Source organism: Neofelis nebulosa, chromosome 6, assembly GCF_028018385.1.
Source record: "Neofelis nebulosa isolate mNeoNeb1 chromosome 6, mNeoNeb1.pri, whole genome shotgun sequence".
Lineage (NCBI taxonomy): Eukaryota > Metazoa > Chordata > Mammalia > Carnivora > Felidae > Neofelis > Neofelis nebulosa.
The window spans coordinates 31,949,264-31,969,139 of record NC_080787.1 but is presented as its reverse complement, the minus strand read 5'-3'; the positions used below and the strand labels follow the sequence as shown (position 1 = coordinate 31,969,139).

Sequence of the window (19,876 nt, the reverse complement as noted above, 5' to 3'; positions counted from 1 at the left end):
ATTTATCAGAAACTATTTACTATCAAGTGTCAAAAGAAAAAAATCCTTGAGGATTGACAGCCCTTTTAAACTTAAATTACATGATGTGGCATTCCTACACTATAAAATCATTACAAATATGAAGTAGTTTTGACGATAAGTAAAAAGAAAACAAAAAATGAGAAAAACTATTTCTGTAACATCAAATCAACAAAAGGCTTTATTAAAATACCTTACAAGAAATCAGCATATTTTCTTGGCTGTTTTACAACACAATGATAGCAACATCTTTTGATGTGTTCATGAGACATACATACATTATACAAAACATATGTTTATTAAATGAGAATAATTAGGAAGTTTCATAAAATCATGCTCTGACTTATGTGCAACTGAAACTTATGTTACTTACTTGTGTTTTCCCTGACAACCTAAGTTATCTGTCCCTGCATACAAGATGGTGTTCAAGTGTATACACACAACTTCAGTTCTTTCATTAGAATTTTAGCTTGCAATGGAACATTTTACAGGTGACAGAGACTAAAGTTTTTGTAAAATTGTGTTTGACTATGTCTTTCTCAATACTGCATTAGGTTATGAGAAATCATTTGTTTTCTTGACAGTAAACTTTCTCCAGAAATTAACTATTCCGACAATTTTTTCTAGATGAAAAAAAATTAAAAGTAGGATTGCAGCCTTGATGAAAGGTTATCACTTTCTGGCTTCATTTGTGCTAATACTAACAACCTGTTCACTATATTTGAAATTGAGGCAGGGATTAACCCAGGATTCTCATGGTTTTACAACTGGAATGGAATTCTACAGCTAGCTGAAGGAGTCATAATAGGCCAATGCTTCATCACCTGTAAAAATCAGGACTTGAAACTATAAAAATTTTAAAGTCTTTTTTGGCTGTAAAATAATGATTCTAAGATATGAAGTTTAAATCTGAAACTTTATATCACCACTGAGAATAAAATGGAAAATATGTTTCTTTTGCTCACTATTCCTACAACTTAGGTCACTGATTACTGTTGTTATCTAAATGTATAAAAAGTCTTCCTCTACAGAGTAAATGTGAAAATTAAGCCTTAAATGGAAATTATATAAAGAAAATATAAAGACAACAAAAAAGTAACAGTGAAACCTATTTTGAAATTCATCAGAATTTGTTACTATGGAACTTACAGCTTGGCTATTTTAAAGACACGAAGCAGGGTAACCAATAAATACATTCAAAGGAATAAATGCTTATGAGATCAAAATTATTTGGCTATAAACAGTTAGCTGGGGAACAGTGTAAAGACTACTCTGGAGACAAAATTCCACACAGAAACATACCCAATAGCATGAGAACCAACACTACAGTACTTCTAGTTCTAAAATCCTATGTGGTATTTGCAGGAAAAATGATAAAAACAAAATCCTAGAACTAAAAGGGTATAGCCATGTCTTCTAAATTCTACAAACTAGTATTTGAGTTATAGTTTCACCAATATATAAAAAAAAAAGATACATGGCTTATCTACAGATGCTGAAAGAAGCATATTGGGAAAAAAAAAACCTTCAAACACTTAAAATTTTTAAAAATAATAACTAAACTTCTTAATTACTGACAATCAAAAATCTATGTTTTATTTCTCCAGTTAAAGCTTCTATACCTCAAAAGGAACTTTTTCTAATTGTGAGTATGTAGGAGAAATTAACAGATTGTAAACAAACATAAAATCAGAAAAACCCTTTTAAGGATACTATATAAACAGAACAGAAAATTTGTTTTAATTAAGAGAAAAAGAAAAAGATGTTTTCAAAAGCTGCAGAAGTTTTCTATAGGACACTAATAAAACAATCCTAGTCACTTCACTAAAAGAATAAAGCTGCAAGCATAGAAATAATCAAAAGTTTAAAATGTATTACTTTTCTAAAAGAAAATAAACAATCTTTCACAATTTGCTGTTAACAAATTGAAACACTTGCTATTTTTTCCCAACTGTGAGATTTCTACTAGATAAAAAGTCTCCAGCTTTATACTAACCTATAGATCTGAAAAGATCTTCCCTGAAGCCCAAAAACTTAATGGTTTACATTAAAACATTGATTCCTAAGGAAAAAAACCTGATAATGAATTTGATTTTGTAGAAAATGCTTATTGTACCTAGTACTCCAAAAGAGTTCCAGGAAACCTTATCATGTATCAATCAAATCCTTTCAACTCAAGCTGTGCAAGTTTTCCCTATTTTCAATGCAAATAGTAGTCAATATTTACTTAACAGACTATACAACATAAAGGGCAGAAGAGTCCTTTCTTAAGGGAAGGCTGCAGATGTGGAACCAGGTGAATAAGTTTACTGTATTTTCTCATCCTTCATGCCTCCTGCAGCAAGTTTTCTCACAGTCTACAATAGTGTGGAGAACACTGATCTATAGCCCCCGGAATCTCAGAAGGGCGGCTGACTTCCTTACCGCCCTTAAACACCTTTGAACACATTTTCCTGCGCACAGCGGGCCCTTGTCCTGCACTGCAGCCCGACCACCCACTGTTGCTTGTTGACCAAACACACGGGCCAGGAGCCTCCACAGACACAGGCAGGATAGGATTCCTTTCAAGCACACCACACAGAAGAATTCAATGCCAAAGCTGGAGGGGGTGGGGGGTGGGGGTAGGGGGTGGTGGTTATATCAAGACAGAATTAGAAATTCCTCACGAATTAGACCTGTGTCAACAGATAAAAATGTTCTTTTTGATCTTACTGTTGTCTCTATCTTTAAAGTTGCTACAGGGGCATTTCCTTAATTTAAAGAGGATCATTTCATCTAAATTAAATGAAGGGAAACATATTTAACATACTCTTTGTTAACCTCACTTTACTTTCTAGGATGTCACAACTGTCCTAAGCAGGTTCCAGGCAAAAATTCTGGTGTACTTTAACATCATTCAAAACAGTAGGTAAAACAGTAGAATATATTTTAAAAGCAAAACTAGAAGTGTGAATTTTGAATAAGTATTTATTAGCTAACATTAGCTATGTAAGCAAGAACCAGATATTTGAAATAAGCTAGAAAGATGAATAAACAAAATAAAATTATTTATGCTTTTATTAAAATACTTATATTTTTTTAGGGGCGCTTGGGTGGCTCAGCTGGTTGAGCGTCCGACTTCGGCCCAGGTCATGATCCCGCGCTTCGTGGGTTAGAACCCTGCGTTGGGCTCTGTGCTGACAGGCTCAGAGCCTGGAGCCTCCTTCAGATTCTGGGTCTCCCTCAATCTCTCTGCCCCTCCCCCACTCTATCTCCCAAAAATAAATAAACATTTTAAAAAATATTTAAATAAAAAAAATAAATAAGTACTATATTTTTTTGCAATTTTTTATGGATCTAAATAGAAAAAACATGCTCAGAATATATAAGCAATAGAATTATTACAAAATGACATAACACAAAATATTTGTAATGAATATTTTAAAATTACCAGTTAATGCTAGCATTCGATGTGTGCTTGACACGCACTGTCAAAAATTTTTTTCTCTCTTAAGGATAGGGGGACATGAATTAGACATGAAATGGCTCCCAGCTGCAAGATGTCTTCTTTCCAGATGTACAGTAAGCCAAGACAGTAGAAAAGAACCGGCTGCTAGGATAACAAATTTAAAAAAAGGTCCTTTTGACATAAGCCTTATTGGCCTGTCTTAACAAAGATGGATCACTCATTCATTGTAAGGTGAATGGAATCTAGTATAAAATAGAAGAAACAAGTAAAAAGAACTTAATCCAACTCTTTCCTATGATGTTTAACAGCTGTTATTTTACTATGCAAATCTACAAACAAATGCTATGTTATTCAAAAAAGTAAATCAAATTCTCAAGTCCTAAGTTACTGACTTTAAAACACTACTTAAATTACTAGTATTAATTACTACTCTTAATTTTAATTTGGTAGCTAAAATTCTCTTTTCAAATTAGATTTAAAAACAAATCTACAGTCATTATATAAAAACCTGCTGATCTGCATTCAGGTAGTGAATACTGCTTATATAAACTTACACTTATTACAAACAACAGGGATGACTTCTAATAGTATGCCTTGTAAATCTAATTCATGGCACCCTGAACATCACCTGGGTTTTTTCCCTTTCTGTAAAAAAGGACAAAGGGGAAAAGAAAATCAGACCACCACGTTGCTGAATAGAGTTTTTTTATAACAGTCCTAAACTGGTACCTCTACTTCTCCCTCTTGAATCTGCCTTATTCTATATATCCCTTGTAGCTTATAAATCTCAAAGCAAATGACTAAAATCCCATTAGAAGCATTTAATCTTCTAGAGCCAATTAAAAAAATCCTCTAGTCCCAACAACAACAACAACAACAACAACAACAAACAAGGGTACAGATAAAGCTGGGGTTGTATAATCTACATCAGAAGGGATTTAGGAAGAGCAGGTAGATCAAATCAAAATCTTCTATCTGTAGCTGCTGTTGTGCCTTTCCTTTTTTTCTTTTTAAATAAACTTCTATTTTTCTAGATTCATACTGTTATGATCAAAATTCAGGAAAGAAATTATTTTTTAAATCTCCAGAAAATAAATTTCATAAAGAACCATCCTTAGGTACAACCTCATTGTAACAACTTAAAAAAATTATAATTTTATTAAAATATTTAATATATGTATAACAATATTACTATATATTGTTATGTATATAATATATATTGTTAAATATATAACATTAAATGCATGTATAATAATAAAAAGACACATTTTTACTGTCTTTTAACTATGGAAATATTTTTGTAGTTCTACAGAAAATATGATTAATCTGCTGCCTATTCCCTATAGAGGTTGCAATTTAATCAAGAGTACAGGAAATTTACCTAACCCTACATTATAAAAATACCAGAATTATATTTATTAACTCCACTAATTAAAAGTGTGTATGTATATGTATACATACACACATATACATACATATATATATGTATGTATACATACACACACATATACACACGTATAAATTATGTACACATAATTGTACACATAATTATGTACACATAATTTATGTACAGATAGGTGCACTTTTTAAATATCAAGAAAAGTAGTTTAGTTATACTCTGTAAATTCAGAAAATTGAACATAAGTTTTAAAAAATATTTTATGCATGTTATTTTTTAAATTCTTTTATTAAAAAAAATTTTAACATTTATTTTTGAGAGACAGAGTGCAAGTGGGGGAGGGGCAGAGAGACAGGGAGACACAGAATCTGAAACAGGCTCCAGGCTCTGAGCTGTCAGCACAGAGACTGACACAGGGCCCGAACTCGTGAACTGCAAGATCATAACCTGAGCCAAAGTGGGATGCTCAACCAACTGAACTACCCAGGTGCCCCTATGCATGTTATTTCATAAGCTGGAAAATACAGCCTTTTATATCTTTAGATCATCAGATAAACATAAATATTTTTATTTCAGCAAGTAATCAATAATCTGCTCAGTGTTTGAAAAAATTGAGAGTAGATATTTAGCACAGCCTCTATTCTTAATATTTTTTCTTCCATAATAGATACACACCGTGATGATTCAGAATAAACCTTTCAAGTATGACATATCATCTCAAGTTTTCAAAGAGAACCTGAGCCACATATAAATGTATTTTCTTCTGTTGTGTGACTATTTTAAAGAATCTGCTGCTTACTTAAGCTATTGCTCCTATTCTAAATGCCCCTGATTATGCCCATACTCAAATACATCCTTTGGGGGAAGTCCTAATTAAATACATACCTGAAAGAAGGGAATAATTACTCTATGAGTAGGCTGATACCTTTCCCCTTGAGTTATTAGATATCGCCGACGTATATTTTAAGAGTTAAATTCATTTTCAGAACAAAGAAAAAAACACCTTTGAAGGCTACCTTTAAAAATCCTGTTTGAGAATGTCAGTAGGGGGCTAACCAAAGGCTTTTCCTGACAGGAAACCTGAAAACTTAGTCTAATTTTGGACCTGTTTCACAGGAATTTTAAGAGAGGAATGACACTTCTTATAAGGTGGTAAAAGTTTTCTGTACAACAATTCAGGACATAAAGCTGCTGTGAATGTAGGGGAACAGTAGCAAAATGGTTAAACAGTTTAGGCTGGCGGGGGGGGGGGAACAATCAAACTCTTCCTTTAGTATTTAAGCTAGGATGAGTTTTAAAAATATTAATCTTTATGCCTATTCCCTATGTTTTTTCCCTTGTGTCTCCCCTTAGAAAAGCCAAAAGTCACATTTGCGCTATAGAGGTAGGTCATAGAAACGCAATGAAGAATATTTGGGGACAAATGTCAAAGCATGTTTAAGGTACAATGGTAATCTCTTGTTCTGTGTGTTTATAATCTGGAAGACACCATCCACTAAGTCCAACCTATGTTGTTATTATTATAAAAATAAGAATTCAGAGAAAGGTCTAATGCAGTGTCCCTAAGAATATCAATATTATGACCTAGCTCTGCTAACAAAAGAATAGCTCTGCTATACAAAAGAATCCTTCTTGGAAAAAGGTGGCTTTTTTAATATAGGATTGCTGTCTCTGAAAATCTATCACCATCTTTGCTTATGAAATTTTCTCTGAAGACCACAAGACTAAATATAATTAACATTTTTTTCCCTTAAACCACTATGTAAAGGCTTTAAGACTTGAAAAAAAAATGTTAGATTTCTTAAATTAATGCATAAAGACCAACTTAAAAAGACATTAAGAAACCTTTTCCTGTCTGAAATACGTATAGTCTATCTATTTAAAATTGTATTTTATTTCACAGGACTGTCTCCGTTCTTGACTACTGTTCTTTGCCTAGGGGTTTAAACAATTACAACCATTTATCTTATCCAGTATTAAAAGTCAAAGTACAGATATTATAATAGAGGAACTTCATTGCATTCATTCTTTAGATTTAGAATGCAATAAGGTTTCATTTTGAAAACAGTATGCTGGGAATACCTGAATAAAAGCAATGAAACTTCATAATGAAGTGCCAGATGAAATATAGGCACTGTCATCATCATGATCATCATGTTCAGAAATCCTGTTTGATGAAATATTTGCTCCTACAATAGAATACAGAGAACCTGCTGTCCTACCTCACTGGTCCAGAAGGAGTAGAGTCTGGTGGAATGGGGAGAAATCTGAACCGCTCACTACTTCCACCCCTATTCAGGACAAGGGGAAGCTGGGTTGTCACTCTCTGAGATACTGCCTTCACATGCACAATAGACATAAAGTCATCAATTGAACTAGACACTATCCCAGGTTTTTTACATTTCTAAAATGACATAACAATGAGAAGATAGCCAATAAAAAATCCAAATGATATTTAGGAGACCTCCCCCATATTACCTTACACTTATACATTTAGACACTCAAATATCAACTGAGAGTACATCATGAACAAACAGCTTATTCCCAGCACACTTCTAATTAAGACATATATTTTATATAAACACATCCACACATACATACACCTATACTATATATGATTACATCTGTGTGAATGTAGTAGTGTATTATGTGTATATAAGAGCTAACATGTGTCCAATGACATATACATGCATTAATAAGAGCAACCAGAACAGAAATGGGCCTGTGGGCCATATTTTACTAATGGCTAGTTTTTCCATTTTAGGAAACACATGTTCAGTCTATATCTATGCCACATTTCATGTCCTTTGCCTTTGCATTGAGTGTAAGTTAAAAGCGTAGGGTATCAGTGTACTTAGATACATCAAACTGATTCTGAATTTTGAAGACTAAATATTTGATATTAAGAAGTTATTAGGGGCGCCTGGGTGGCGCAGTCGGTTAAGCGTCCGACTTCAGCCAGGTCACGATCTCGCGGTCCGTGAGTTCGAGCCCCGCGTCAGGCTCTGGGCTGATGGCTCGGAGCCTGGAGCCTGTTTCCGATTCTGTGTCTCCCTCTCTCTCTGCCCCTCCCCCGTTCATGCTCTGTCTCTCTCTGTCCCAAAAATAAAAAATAAAAATAAAAAAAAAAATAAATAAATAAAAAAAAAAATAAAAAAGAAGTTATTAATAACTTTTAAGTAATGATAATGGTGTTTTGGTTACAGTTTTTAAAAGGAATTTTTATCTCAGAAACTTACATACTGAAATTATTATGAATGAATATGACCTGCTTCAAAAATAATTCAGGGTGAGGGGAGGTAAAAAACAGGTAAGAGTACAGATACAGTAAGACTGGCTATGAATTGATAACTGCTGAAACTAGGTTAGGTACACTGGAGGTTATTTTATCACACTTTCTGCTTTTAAGATGTTTGGAATTCTGCAAATAAAATCATAAAAACTCATCCTGATATGAGCTCAAGGAACACATCAATTTTCCAAGTAAAAGGCTCTTCCATGTTAGGATTATCTATGTTGTTTTTATCAGTCGTATTTGCTGACAATAAAAGAGGGCAGTTAAGGGGCACCTGGGTGGCTCAGTCAGTTAAGCAACCGACTTCGACTCAGGTCATGATCTTGTCATTCATGGGTTTGAGTCCTGCATCAGGCTCCGTGCTGACAGCTCAGAGCCTGGAACCTGCTTCAGAGTCTGTCTCCCTCTCTGCCCCTCCCTGGCTCATGCTCTTTCTCTCAAAAATAAATAAATTTTTAAAAAATTAAAAAGAAAAAAAGAGTGCAGTTAAGCATGTTCTTTTGAAAGACAAAAATTAAAATATAACCTATAAATATGTGACTAATAATATATTTAGGAAATTTACCTTGTATGGTTATAAAATCTGTGGAGTAACTTATAAATTCTTATGTTTTTACTTCCTAATCAAAAAGACCAACTTATGTAAATAAATTTAGGTAGAGCTCATCACTAACAAATGGATCTATTTAACGTACATTCTTTTCATTATTTCATGAGTACAAGTGATCTGCAATAACTTTGGTCAGTGAATTTAAAAGGTACGGCTCCAGTTACACATAAGCTATCATCATTTTTTTTCAGACATACTGATTTTAACCAGTTCTAGATAAATACATATGGCGATACATAACATCAAGATGACAGGGAAGGAATCCATCAGGTAAAAGTGTGTCTCCATTTATCTTAAAGAAAGATTCAGACCTTTAGCAATGGAATACTGGTTATAAGATATTTCAGGTATGGACATAACAATATGTGTTATCAGGTGTTCAGATAAGTGAAATTTCATGGTACATTTCCAATTTCAAATAGTCTACATGTTGTCTTTATAAATTACACATATCCCAAAAATTCAAATATTTTCATAACCAAATTACACAATCAGATGTCTAAGTAGGAAAATCCTTAGTTAGACCACATATCCTCTTTGAATCTAGATATATGTTAATCACTGTTACTTATTAACCATTTAGTGGATTGGGGAATAGGGTGACAATATTGAGCCTTCCTAGGAATCTGGGCTACTCTACACTTCTTTATCTGGATAACTGATATTTATCATTTAGACTCAATGGAAATATCATCTCCTTTAGAAACTTCCTTGGACCTCCCCCTCAATAGACTGAAGTAGAATTTTATACTCCCTACTTTATGATGTTTTTCACAATTATATATGTGGCTTTTAAAAATATATATCTCTCCCACTAGGCTACAAGCTCTAAGAGGTCAGAGACCATGTCGCCTTGCTCACCACTGTATTTCCAGTCCCTAGCACAGCACGTAGTGCACAGATTCAATCCAGGCTATTCCTGAATCATCTGAGAGCATTAAAAAAATATACTGATGCCCAGACTTAGAGATTCTAAAATAATCAGTAGGAATAAAGTAGAGGTCAGGAATTGACAGTCTTTAAAAAGATCCAGGAAATTCTGATGGGAAGTCAATGTTGAAAGTCCTGGCTAATAAAGTACACCCAATAAACAAATGTGTAAGGCCTTTTAAATATCCCTAAAGACTACATACAGACTGTGTATATAATTTGAGGTCATTTTTACCTGCTAAAACTTTAAAGTAATTAATGACATTAATAGGAATTTTCATGTGGCATCAATAAAGAGATATCTGGGTTTTCCTAATACCTAGAATAGAACAAAATTACAGCTGGGAAGTACTCAAAACCAAGCCAAGTAATTCATGACAAAATGATGCTATAAACAAATAATTGTGACCTCTCCATTATACTTCCTTCTGTTCCAGGACTGTTTTTATGTTACTTCACTTATTCCTCCTGGAAACCTTGCCATGTAAGTATCACTATGTCTCATTTATTTTTACATTTATATAATCTATTTGGCATCTCATGCCACTGAAACTACATTTACCGAGGTCACCAACAATAGCCTCAGTGCTAAATCTAAAAGACATCTTTTCATCTTATTCTTCATCTTAAAACAACTTGCTGATCACTCCTCTGTGATGTCATGACATTAAACGCCCTGCTTTCCTCCTACCCCAGCAGACCACTCCCTCTTTGTCTCTTCTATCAGCCCTGTAAATATTGTGTCCCAGATTTCTGCCTGAAATTTTCTCCTTTTTTCCTCTTCTTGGGTGAATGCATCAACTCCCAGGGGCCACCTACACACAGATCACATCCAAATCTCTTGTTCTGTAAATCCAAACTACCTATTGGATATCTTCCCTTGTATGTCAGACAACTCCAAATCAATCTTCCCAAACACAAGAAAAAAAAATAAGTTTTTTCTTCTATGCTCCCTAACTCAACGGTGCCATTGTCCTAACTAGTTGTTGAAATCAGATATCTGGGAGTCACCTTTGACCCCTTCTTCTTCCTCATTCTTCAATCACCAAGTCTTATCACTTCCAGTTTCTGAACAGCTCTTGTATCTCTTTCTCCATATCCACCACGTCCATGTGAGGCAAGATGCCTGAATCAATGTAGCAGCCTCGTAACGAGCTTTGCTGTTCAGTCTTGCTCCCTCTCATCCATTCACTACATGGAAGCCAAAGGAGTCTTTCAAATACTAAGTCTCAGTGGGTCTTTCCCCTGCTTCAGACTTCAGACCTGTAACTGTCAGCCCAATGTCCTCTAGATCAAGTCCAAACCCCTTGAAGTGGCTAACAAAGTCCATATAAGCCTTGGCACCTCCTAACTCTGGCCCCTACTCTTGCCATTTTGATTGTGCACTAAGCTCCAGCCACAGAGAATTTACTGGCCTTCTCTTGCTTGAAGTCCTGTGCACATTCTATTTTCTCTTCCTGGAGTGGTCTTTCCTCTTCTCCTCCTCTATTTCAACTGGCCCATACATATATCATTCCGATCTCAAAACAAGTGTTATTTCCTTCAGATTTTGGAATGTCACTGTGACCTCAAAACTCTGATTTGAATGCTGTTTTTTTTTTTTTTTTAACGTTTATTTATTTTTGAGACAGAGAGAGACACAGCATGAACGGGGGAGGGGCAGAGACAGAGGGAGACACAGAATCGGAAGCAAGCTCCAGGCTCTGAGCCATCAGCCCAGAGCCCGACGCGGGGCTCGAACTCGCGGACTGCAAGATCGTGACCTGAGCTGAAGTTGGACACTTAACCAACTGAGCCACCCAGGCGCCCCTTGAATGCTGTTCTTAAGTGCTACTACCACGGCACTAGGAACTTCCCAGGCTTAGAAAGTAACACTGTATTCTACTAGTCCTTTCTATTTTCCCTGTCCATATCCCCCTGCTATTTTATAAGTCTCATGTGAGCCAGACCTGTCTGCCACACTGACCGTTATATCCTTAGCACCCAATAGTGGCCAACACACAGCAGGAACTGAATATATCCAATATCTGTGGAATGATAGAATTATACAAATAAAAGTTGATAAACCCGAATGTGAATGCAGCTGTGACTTCTTCCTTTAAAATTTACCCCAGGGCCTTTGTAAATGTTTCTTTTTCTCAGAAAAAAATGGCCATCTAACGTATTCTCCTCCGTTCTCCTCCCGCAAAATATTATGATTTTTCTTTATATTACTTGTCAATAATTTCATCTTTTGTTAGTTTAACACCATCTGTACTTGGCATAGTACTTGGCACATAGCGGGGTTCAACGTATATTTGATGAATAGTGAGTGGACTCCTACCATTTATTAAAGACTAATATTTCTACAATAACATGTTGCTTCCCATAAAAGTTTATTCCCGAAACCAAACCTTTATCAATACTGGGTGCCAACCATAAATATAGGCATAATCAAGAATTTTCTCCCTTCCCTCCCGTTTTGTTAATCACTCAGGTATAATGCTAAACCAGGAGCAAAACCAAAACCAAACCAAAACAAAACAAAAACCAGGCACAAATATCAAGAAAATTAATCATTCCCTTAATCATTAAGCATTTCCAAATATTAAACTGACAATAAGGAATGGCATGACAATAAGGAATGGCATAAGGCACTAGAAGAGAAGCAGGCTTGCCTTTCAAATCTTGTATATAGCCCTCTTTGCAGCTGTGCATGAGCTGAAGGATCCATCTGTGTTGGGCACCAATACATTGCCAAGCAGGGTCACCTGGTGCATGAATGTCAGACAGGTACCTGAAAAAACAAGGCCAAGTTTAACCAAGTAGGCTTCCTCTGTACAGCCATAAATAAGGATAAAAGGAAAGCTAGCATTTTTCTTTTAAATCATTACTTTTTTTAAGAAAACCTGAAAATTTATAAAGGGGGCCCAGGTGGCTCAGTCGGTTAAGCATCTGACTTTGGCTCAGGTCATGATCTCACAGTTTTTGAGTTCACATGCCACATCTGGTTCTACTGACAGAGTGGAGTTGTCTTTGGATTCTCTGTCTCCCTCTCTCTTTCTCTCTCTCTCTCCGACCCTACCCAGTTCATGCTCGCTCTCAAAAATAAACGCTAAAAAAAAAAAAAAAAAACAAAAACCTAAAATTTTATCAAATGGTAAAAGCACCTGTTAACATTAGTCTTCAAAATTTTTAAGTTTGTTTGTTTGTTTATTGAGAGAGAGAGAGTGAGAGAGAGAGGAGCAGAGAGAGAATCCCGAGCAGGCTCTGCACCATCAGCACAGAGCCCGAGTGGGGTTCAAACTCACGAACCATGAGCCAAAAATCATGACCTGAGCCTTGGACGCTTAACCAACTGAGCCACCCAGGAACTCTTTTAATAGTTCATTCTAAATGAAATATATTCAAATTTCTTTTCATGCAAAAATAAACAATAAAACTGTATTTTTTAAAAATTAGGACTTTATACAAAAACAACCGAGAAGACAAATTTACAGCTTGCAATAATCCTAAAACCTTAGAACTTAAATTTATATTTATATTTAGTTCACAGAGTGTTTCCATACTTAGTTCTCAACCATTATATAGAAACACAAGTGGGAGCCAGCAGAGGACACCTAGTGAATATTCTTTTGATTTCAATTGCTTTTTTATTCCTTTCTGTTCTGAAATATGGCCTCTAGATGGCAGTGTGACACCATTTTCTATACATCCTAAGAGGCTATTTTATTACATGAAGAGATTTGGTGACACTTAACCTCCAAAGTCTGAACTCTACTTTCATGACTGTTTGAGAAAACACTTCTCTACAAAATGTAGTATAGATGGGCATTTTTCTTAGTTTCTAAATAGTTTCAAATATTTAACATCTTCTTTGTACAATAAAACATCCAAACGCAGAATGACAATTGAAATGCATTTCATTTGAAAAATTTCTGACAAATTCCAGATTTGGCCCTCGGCTATCACAAAATATATAAACATCCAGTAGTCACCCCTTATCCAAAGGGGGAATATGATCCAAGACCCTGAGGAGGATGCTTGAAACCACAGACAGTACTGAACCCTGTATGTATAGTATGTTTTGTCATATATGTGACAAAGTTTAACTTATAAACTGGGCACAGTAAAAGATTAACAACAATAACTGATAAAAATAGGACAATTATAACAGTATACTATAATAAAAGTTATGTGAATGCAGTGTCGCTCTCTCTCAAAATATCTTACTATACTCACCCTTCTTGTGATGTGAAATGACAAAATGCCTACAAGAGGAAATGAAGTGTGAGGAATGATGTAGGCACTGAGATGTAGCACTGAGCTACTACTGGCCTTCTGACTACACTTCAGAAGGATGATGCTTCCAGATCACAGTTGACTGCAGGTAACTGAAATCATGCAACTGAAACTGCAGACAAGGTGGGGACTACTGCAGTAAGTTAAATCCAATTAAAGCAACTCCAAAAGCTGAATTTATTGTCTTGAAATTATTTTTAAACCATAAGCTAACTATTGTCTTGAGGTTAAAGAATTTTGTTCAATGATAAATTTTAATTAATGGTTACAAGCTGTGACTCTATCCTAATCACTGAGGGATACACCAGATGCTTCTCTTCCACGTTCCTCTAGTACTAGATATTTCCTAACTCACCGATATCTCAATTAGCAGCTAATTAGAAGAGAAACATTTTGGAATAAGCAATAAATAAAATGTTGAGACATCTGACATCAATCACATTGAGGAACTACCCACCCTGACCCTCACAAGCTAATGCAGATAGCCTGGGCTCTGAGCAGAGCCTAGGATCATCCTGCAAAAGGGCCCTTTAAACAATGTAGCTCACACTGTACAGCACTGCTTCAAAGTAAGCCGAAGAGCTGGCCCTTTTCCCTCTCCTTGACCGTCTATTTACAGACTGCAAATAGGCTATGTCTGTGTTGAGAAAGGCACAAATCAATTAACAGCACCCAAAAATAAAACTACAATCTAACAAAATACATTTGGTCCGGCATAAATATTTCAACATAATCTGGTTCTTCCACTCACACAAAGCTTTCTCCTCTTTGTTCATCTGTAATATAAAATGACAAATAGTACACTATGTCATTTCTTTTCAAAAAACATAATTTTATTCTTTCTTGTTGGGGATAATTTGTCTTAGCATTCTCCTTAGGTAGGTTTGTTTTGCCTCCGAATACTTCTACAATACTTTTTCCTAACACTTTCACTCATATAACATCCTCAGATTTAGTGTCAGTGGTAAAATATAGGAATACTCTTTTAGGAAAGCTGCTTCCTTTTAATTTTTAAACTACTGAATAGGAATACAAAGGGTCCATTACAAGAGCTCAATACAGCAAGAGAAATCAATATGCTCTTTTGCTTAATAACTTTTAAAATTATAAGTTCCTTTAGTATGTTGCCTAGGTCCTTGCAAAATTTACTAATAATCCTTTACAGTATCTTATTAGTGGGTATTACATTAAATGTGATATAAAGATAAATGTGTTCTCTCATAAATTCTACAGTGTTGCAGTTCAAAAGTATAATCTGTGGTAGGCTTTTCCTTGCTTACATGACTTAATCGAATAAATTTCTTCTTTTCTTTTAGTAGTAAACAATAAGTACAACTAACCTTTGAAAACACAAGTTTGAACTGTGTAGGTCCACTTATACAAAGATCTTTTAAGTACTGTACCATAAATGTATTTTATCTTCCTTATGATTCTCTCAATAACATTTTCTTTGGCTTATTTTATTGTAAGAATAGAGTATATAACACGCAAAATGTGTTAATCGGCTATTCACGTCACTGATAAGGCTTCCGGTCAACATTAGGGTGTAAGTAGTTAAGTTTCAGGGGAGTCAAGTTATACATGGATTTTCGACTGGGCAGACGGTTGGTGCTCCAACCCCCACACTGTTTTAACACTCAACTGTATTTCATTTCAAAGATCGTTGTTTAAAACATGCCACATGTTAACTACTATTTCTTCTAAAACTGTGTATCAAAGAACACAACAGCTTTTTTAGAGGGGTAAAGAATGCTAATTATGAGCACAGCCTCAGTATTTTAAAATTAAAGAATTAAAATTTTTAGCCATATTCTAACATGATTTTTAACAATTACCAGGAATAAGACCACATTCATATGGAAAGAAGTACATATGACATAACTTTGCTTCTCACTAAAGCTACTAGAATCAAGACAAAATAAGAAGAGTGAAAATAATCAAAAGTTTTTAATTATACAAAATAGTGAACAAAAATGAAATACAAAAGTAATCTGATTTTTAATCACACCAAGCAAAACTTCCGAATATGTAAGAGAACTAATAAAGACATGCTTTGCTGATGATAAAGCCCTCTCCATCCCCTCTTGATGTTCACAGTACCTATCATCATAGATTCCAAAGTCCAATAGATACTTGACCTGGTTGTGATGTTATTTTTCCTATTTATTAATAACTAAAAACTTAATTTAAAAAGGGGAGGATTAATTGTTCAGTGTCTTCTCAAAGCATCAAAAATAATTATTACAAAATAAGTAAACTACTTGATATTTTTGTTAACATTCTTATTCTTTTCCCCTTTTAAATGACAGGAAAAAAAGCACCTAAACAGGCCATTTAAAAAAAAATCTTTTTTAACACCTACCATCTTTAAAATAATATTCAATAGATTAACTAGTTACAAGAACTACACATTATGTAGATAAATGGGAATTCACTATATAAAGACACTGTACATTCAATAAGGTTTAACATATTACTATTGGCAAATTTAATAGCATAAATATAAATACAAAGCAAAATTAAGTAGCATGGTGGAACACAGACAACAAGACACTAACCAGCTGTATATCCCTGGACAAGAGGATTAACCTTCCTGGAGCTTTTCTTTACATGTAAAGGAAAAAAAAAAAAAAAAAAAGCAGATGGAGAACTAACATATATATAGTTTATTTCTAGCTTTAGATTTCCATTATTCTACAAGCCAGAAAAATCCCCCAAATACATTCTTTCCTATATGAAGACAGCTTAGAGAAAAGCAAAGATAAGCTTTGAAAGCAGACAAACAGAGGAATCCTACTGCTAGCCGTGTGCACTGAGCAAGAATGAAGTCTGAGGTTCAATTTCCTGATCTATATACAACGGGTATCAGACAAATGCCTCCACAAGGTAACTATCAGGATTAGAATTTATGTACATAGTGCATCTAGCATGATGCCCAGGGGTACTACAGACTCCAGGTAGTGGCAGTAATCAATGTTAGTATTCTCTACTCCCCTGCTAAAGCCTCCTCTCCCTTTCTTCTTTAGTAACACAAATGTGCTGATAATGACAAAGGCTCATGTTGCTACTATTCTACTGAATCACCAAGAATGCAAGTCTCAAGTGTGGATCATTGTCCCCACCACCACTGCAAACACAGCAGCTTTCAGGCCAGACCTTCTTTTCATACCTGGAAATCATTTTCAATGGTCATATGGTAACAACAGCCAAATGCATAAATATATATAGTCAATCTATTATTTTATAAGTACTGAATACTCCATAAACTTCACTAATTAAAGAGAGAGGGCATTAAGTTTGGAAAGTAGCTTATTCTGAGAATAAAGGCCACATTCAAAAAAAAAAAGTTAATACTTTTAAATCATAGATATAAAAAGTTTGTAATTTATATGCTTTATCTCCAAATCCTGGTATAAACATTACATATGTATGTAATATATTGACTGCTTATGTGCCAGGTGCTGTATTAAATCCTTAAATGCATTCTTTGATTATCTTTATAACTACCCTAAGATGTAGATTGTGTTATCATGTCATCTCAGATCAAGAAACTGAAAAGAGAATGCAAGTAAGCCACCGAAAGGGAACAGCCAGTTACCACCCTGCTATAATGCTTCCTTCTAAGGCCTTCTTCTCATCATACCCTGTGGTATCCATCACTTTTCATATTCCTGCAATTTTTAAAATTTATTTATTTTTTCTTCTCAATACTAAAACCTTTCAGAATTTTCTATACCACTGAGCCACAGCCCACTCTTGTGGCATGAAGAATTTCCCACCCAGAATGTGACAGTGTTGTGCTCTAAACCAGACAAGAAGCCCCCTGCCTGTGATCTCTGGGTGCCCACAGAGTGCAACACCCACACTGTCCGGCTAGGTTACGTAAATCCTTATTGAGCAGGAGGAAGAAATGACTAAACAGTGAGGCCACTTTCCCTTTCCCCAAACAAGCAGAATTTTCTTGCCCTGAATACTCCCAAATTTGTTAGTATACAAAAGAATTTTGGTGTCCTATACTGGATACCACTAAATTTCTATTTATCTTCCCTTTCACCATTTCATCAGTCTCCTAATTTCCCCCAAATGATGTATCTAGTACTATAAGGTACATGTGATTTGTCAAAATTCTTGCAAAAGGTTTACCTTATGTAACGTTTTTGGTCATGTAGAGTTGATGGTGTCTCAAGCAATTTATCCAGAAGTAATTCTCTTAAAGTTTCAATCCGTGTTTCTACTTCAGCATAATCTATTTAAAAAGGAAAGAACATATAAGATTAGAAAATGGAGACTTAAAATCAAATTATGGCAAGTAGAACAGTGATTGCCTTGGGGGATAGGGGTTGACTAAAAAGAGGCACAAGGAAACTTGCTGGGTGTGGGTTACATAGGTGTGAGCATTTTGTCAAACTCACTGACCTGTAATATGTAAGTAAGGTTTGTACATTTCATTGCATGTAAATTTACCACAATAAAAAATGAAATTAAGTTTTCTGAGTCCTTATGGATTTCATTTAGAAATTTAATAAAGCCCTATGATATTTCTCCTAGTTGATAAGGCATTACCATAGGACATTTTAGGCTTTTCTTACTTTTTATAACTCTTGTATTAGAGATAATTTCAAAAATTGTGTTAGTTCACTTTAAGGTTAGAATTCATAAACATAATCTTTTTTCCGAAAAGAGAAGATTAAAACTAAGTTTCCATCTCTATAAAGTATCTGTAATTGATTCTTTCCAGTAAAAAATATTTTTTTAATAGCATTATGATTAACAAGCAGCACAGAATGTACAAGACTAACTTATCCTATAGCTGCGGTTGTTCATCTTTGCTACATCTTGGTAAGAAAAGCCATTTTATTTTTGAAGCAACTGTTTTACATTTTAAAAAGAGCACCATATAACAAAAATTAAAATTCAAATAACTTTCTCTGCAGAATGCATTCTACATTCTTCCTGTAAAAGTAAAGTAGAAGATCTAAAAGTAATAAACAAATCTTACATTTCTTGAAAACCTGCACCTCCGTTTTCCCAAAGAGTGACTTGGCCTTTTCATAATCATTAATAACCACATCATAATCACCCTTTAAAATAAAGAAACATTTTGGAGACTGTCAGTAAAGTATCATGAACACATTTGGTTATGATAAAAAACTATCTCAATAACTCTTTAAAATTTATGACATCATAACCATGGGTACATAAATATGTACTCTACCTTTTGGATATTCCTTTCAATATTTAGAGGAAGGTTGAAGAGAAACTTAAATCGCTGAAGCACATTGAGTGCATTTCTAGTGGAATCTGCCTTGTCCTTTCGACCTAATACTTCTTGAAATAATGTGTCCGCAGTATTACTTGCTCCTATTTTAGAAAGACCAAAAGAAGCTTAGACAAAACAAAATGTTAGGCATGTTAGGCTACTATTATAGCTTTACATTAAAACTCAACAGACTTTTTTTAAAGTTAGCTATATTGGAGATCTTTTATGGTTTGTTAAAATACATTTCCACTTTGCCTACAAAGTCCTTTTGTATATTAAAAATAACTATATTTACCAGGCCCAAATAAAATTGCTGATGTGAACCTACATTTATTTTAGCTACTCTTCCAAGTTTTATAGCAATTATGGGTCCTTAGATTATTTCATTAGTTCAGATAATAGGTTAAAACACACATATACACACACACACACACATGCATGGGCATACTAGATACTAGGTACTATACTAGATAAATTCTCTGGATTTAATATCTGCATTATATGGTAATAAAACAAGAAAAATATCTTTCAGGAAAGTTGTTCAAAAGAAGTATTTTAGAACTAATCCTATTTCTTGGTAAAATTATCTTCTGTTCATGCAACAGGCACAAAAATTACATAAGCAATTTAAATGA

General features: G+C 34.5%; 1 protein-coding gene and 1 long non-coding RNA gene across 7 annotated transcripts in view; one reads left to right on the top strand and one right to left on the bottom strand.

Moving 5' to 3' along the window:
- EXOC2 (exocyst complex component 2) overlaps nt 1-19,876 on the bottom strand; it is a 282,492-nt gene that overhangs the window by 158,125 nt on the left and 104,491 nt on the right. For all 6 annotated transcript variants that reach the window (XM_058733209.1, XM_058733203.1, XM_058733204.1 and 3 more), the window contains 4 exons: nt 19,197-19,342; nt 18,981-19,062; nt 18,125-18,227; nt 12,358-12,476 (listed from right to left, as the gene is read on the bottom strand). In XM_058733209.1, the coding sequence (XP_058589192.1) occupies nt 12,358-12,476; nt 18,125-18,227; nt 18,981-19,062; nt 19,197-19,342 (450 nt within the window). The remainder of the gene's footprint in view (nt 1-12,357; nt 12,477-18,124; nt 18,228-18,980; nt 19,063-19,196; nt 19,343-19,876) is intronic.
- On the top strand, nt 6,128-10,435 carry LOC131513894 (uncharacterized). Its single transcript, XR_009262870.1, has 3 exons — nt 6,128-6,249; nt 8,962-9,040; nt 10,138-10,435. It is a non-coding gene; the product is annotated as an uncharacterized LOC131513894 (long non-coding RNA).